This window comes from Microcaecilia unicolor, chromosome 1, assembly GCF_901765095.1.
Source record: "Microcaecilia unicolor chromosome 1, aMicUni1.1, whole genome shotgun sequence".
NCBI classification, from domain to species: Eukaryota; Metazoa; Chordata; class Amphibia; order Gymnophiona; family Siphonopidae; genus Microcaecilia; species Microcaecilia unicolor.
In genome coordinates, this window is record NC_044031.1 from 639013165 (window position 1) to 639016672 (window position 3508).

At 39.3% G+C, this 3508-nt stretch overlaps 1 protein-coding gene across 1 annotated transcript; it reads left to right on the top strand.

Moving 5' to 3' along the window:
- The first annotated feature begins 205 nt into the window (after positions 1-205).
- Positions 206-1177, top strand: LOC115460517 (olfactory receptor 1020-like). Its single transcript, XM_030190285.1, has one exon. The coding sequence runs from the start codon at positions 206-208 to the stop codon at positions 1175-1177; it is 972 nt and encodes a 323-aa protein (XP_030046145.1).
- Positions 1178-3508: the final 2331 nt, after the last annotated feature.

Genomic DNA, 3508 nt, shown 5'->3' on the forward strand with positions numbered 1-3508 from the left:
TTGTTGTTAAGTTTATTTGTCTGAAGATTGGCTCTTTTTTTCCCTCTCTTTTTGGTGCCCTATTGGCCTCCTTTTCTTTTGATTTTTACAGTTTGGTTGTTTGTCTGGGCAAAAATAACAACTACTGGAAACCGCCAGCATTCATTCTCATTGGATCTTCCTTCTTTCTCCTCCACCTTTTTCCAGAATACAACTGTTTAAGAAAATGCCAGAACTAAACCAAACTTCACTAACTTCAGTGACTGAGTTCCTTCTTCTGGGATTCACCAATGTTCCGCACCTTAGCGCTATACTATTTGTGGTATTTTTGGTAATATATCTGATAACTCTTCTTGGAAATCTTGGTATCATCCTAATAATCCAACTGGATCCTCACCTTCATACCCCTATGTACTTCTTCCTCAGTAACTTGTCCTTGGTTGATCTCTGTTGTTCCTCTGCTATTGCTCCTAAAACAATGGTCAACTTTTTGTCTGAAAATAAGGCCATTTCTTACCTTGGGTGTGCAACCCAGCTGTATTTTTTTGTTGCATTTGCAGGTGCAGACAGTTTTCTTTTGGCAGCGATGGCATATGACCGTTATACAGCAATATGTAAGCCATTCCTTTATCCTCTTATTATGACCAGAAGACTCTGTATTCAGCTGGCGGTATGTATCTACTTTGCAAGCTTTCTGAACTCCCTTATAACCACATGCATCACCTTCCGATTATCCTTCTGCAGTTCCAATGAGATTAACCATTTCTTCTGTGATGTTAACCCACTGATGAAACTCTCTTGCATGGACACACATATTAATGATATTTTGCTTCCTATCATTGTTGGTTCTGTAGTTCTTTCTTCAATTTTGGTTATACTTGGATCCTATATGTCTATTATCTTCACTATCCTGAGAATGCACATAGAAGGAAGATCTAAAGCATTCTCTACCTGCACCTCTCATTTCATTAGTGTTACACTGTTCTATGGAACAGCTCTTTTCATGTACATGAGGCCTTCTTCAAGTTATTTCCTGGAACGAGACATGGTTGTTTCTGTCTTCTACACTGTAGCAATTCCCATGTTAAACCCCCTGATCTACAGTCTGAGGAACCAGGAAGTCAAAGCTGCACTAAGGAAAATCATATCTAGAAATATCTTTTCTCAAAAAGTGAATTCCATGACTTTGATTCACTAGTAAAGAAATAATTTCTCCAGTTAAGATGGGGTTCTTTCTCATTTTGATCCTGTTTGAATATTTTTTTAAATAGAAATTTATTAAGATATATTTTGCTGTATTTCAGATAAATATATAATAGTAAAAAGTAATATATGTGCCTAGAATTAAATTAAACAATTTATTTTGAGTTCTAGATGTGTTTAAATTTTTATTCTTTGGTGGACTATTGGTGGCTACAGCTGTACCAGAATCAGGCTGTTAGGCCCAAACCAAAACACAGCTTCTTAACAGCAAAAACCACCATGAACAATAATTTACAGCTTCTGTTGAGAGTGTGAGAGAACTTTAAAAGTATAGAAGATAATTTTATCATGAACCACATGCAATTTTTTTTAAAGGGTTAACCAGGTTTTACACATAGAAATCCTTTTAAAACTACCTCTGTATTGTTTGCTGTTGGGAGTGTGAGAATTCATTCCATAAATGTTAGCAATTTGGTTGTTATTTGTTTTACCCACCCACTGACCCACCCCATAACAAATCTTTATATAAGAAGGAAAAAGGACATCTAGTTTGATATGTTCAAATTGTGCTTTTTACAAAATGTCTTTAATAATGTAAAAATCTACTGCCTATATCTATTTAACTGTCTATCTATCTGTATCTGTTTATATATGTAGATAGATATATATGTATAGATATATAATGATAGGGAGCCAGGAGCAGCCTACCATGCAGCAGGAAAGCATAGAAACAAGAAAATATTCCTTCAGTAAATTCAGGCACCCAAAATCAGAGGTTCCATTAAAAAGGTTTTAAACTACAAATCCCAGAAAACCAGGTGGGAACCTGGTGTCAAGAAGGCTGGAAAAAGCTAATGCTATCATTACTCCAGCTGGTCTAATTAATACAGAAGTCCTGGAGAATGAGGAATTCAAAAGGGGAGGTTTTAGCCCTTGGGGGAGAGAGAGAGAGAGAGAGAGAGAGAGAGAGAGAGAGAGAGGACAGAAAGACACATCCCACGAGAGTAGCACTCTAAAGGTTAGGTAGAGATTTCCCAGGAAATACGGCTATCTAGGGCTAGGAAATGTGCAGAAGTCTCAATCCTAGTAGCCTGTAGCTGTGAAGGGAATGTGGGGGTAAAACTCTCTAGGGTAAAGGGGTAGTGTCACAAAACACCTAGCCACCTGCCTTGGGTTACCCCACGGTCACTTAGAGGGTCTATCTGCAGCACAGCTCAGGTCTGCCTGCATCTGCTGCTTGTGCTCTATGCTAGCACCCTCCTCCCACCAACTGGGTCACAACTGCCTCTGGGCAAGTCTCCCGCTCTCAAATTATCCCCAGTGATTTCTAGGTTACTGGAGCCACACTCTCAATGGTCCCACAGTTCCCAGAAAGCACTCACAGACCCAACACACAAACCACCAGGATTCTTTATCAGTCCAAACAGGGAGAACAAACCATATTGAACGGTGAAACAAAATAGTGCAACTGGCAAACAATAACAGGTAACTGAAATATGGATCAATTGTAACACTAACTAAACACTTGCATCCTTCCTAGAAAGTACTTAGGGAGATCAGGACATATATCTGTTCACAGAGCTTCAGCAAAAGAGATCTCTCTCTCTCTCTCCTTCTCCTGGGCTGAGACTGAAGCAAAAGCCAGCATCTGCTGGGTAGTTTCAAAACTCCAGGCCAATCAGAGCCCAGAAATCAAGTTTCAAATAAAAACTGGTTACATCAGTACAGGCATTGTGTGCCAAATAAAAGAAAGAGAAGTCAGTCCTTTGTAACAGCTTTAAGTATAAACATGCACCATCTGCTGACCAAACAGGAGAAATACACTTCAGACATATTTAAAACAGGAAAATATCCACTACATTTTACAGGCTTAAAACACACTGTTTCTTCATAGGTGAAAACCCTGGAAATAGGGTGAAGGCATCTCTGTAAAAGAAACCCTCAGCTAGGAGGCAGACAGGTGAGGGTGGTGCTTTAATTAGATTCTGAAGGAGATAGTCAATGTCTGGTATACTGGAGCAGAATTTCCCAGTTGGCTAAAAAGAACCAACCCAGTGTAGGACAGGTCCAGCCCTAAAAGGGAGGAGTGCTGCTCTTAGTTTGAGGAAAGCGAAACCCCAGATTATCTCCGGGATAAATTTGGTTGTGTACACAATTCCCACTTCACAGGCCAGATACTAGGCAGTCACCTAGACAAAGACTCCAAGACTGAGGTTACATGCAATGTTTTCTCTAAGGGATTGCTAATGCATTTTAGGAGCATCATTCACAGATTTTACAAGGTTGCTCACAAAAAAGTTTTCTTTTGTGCTATATACAGAAATGC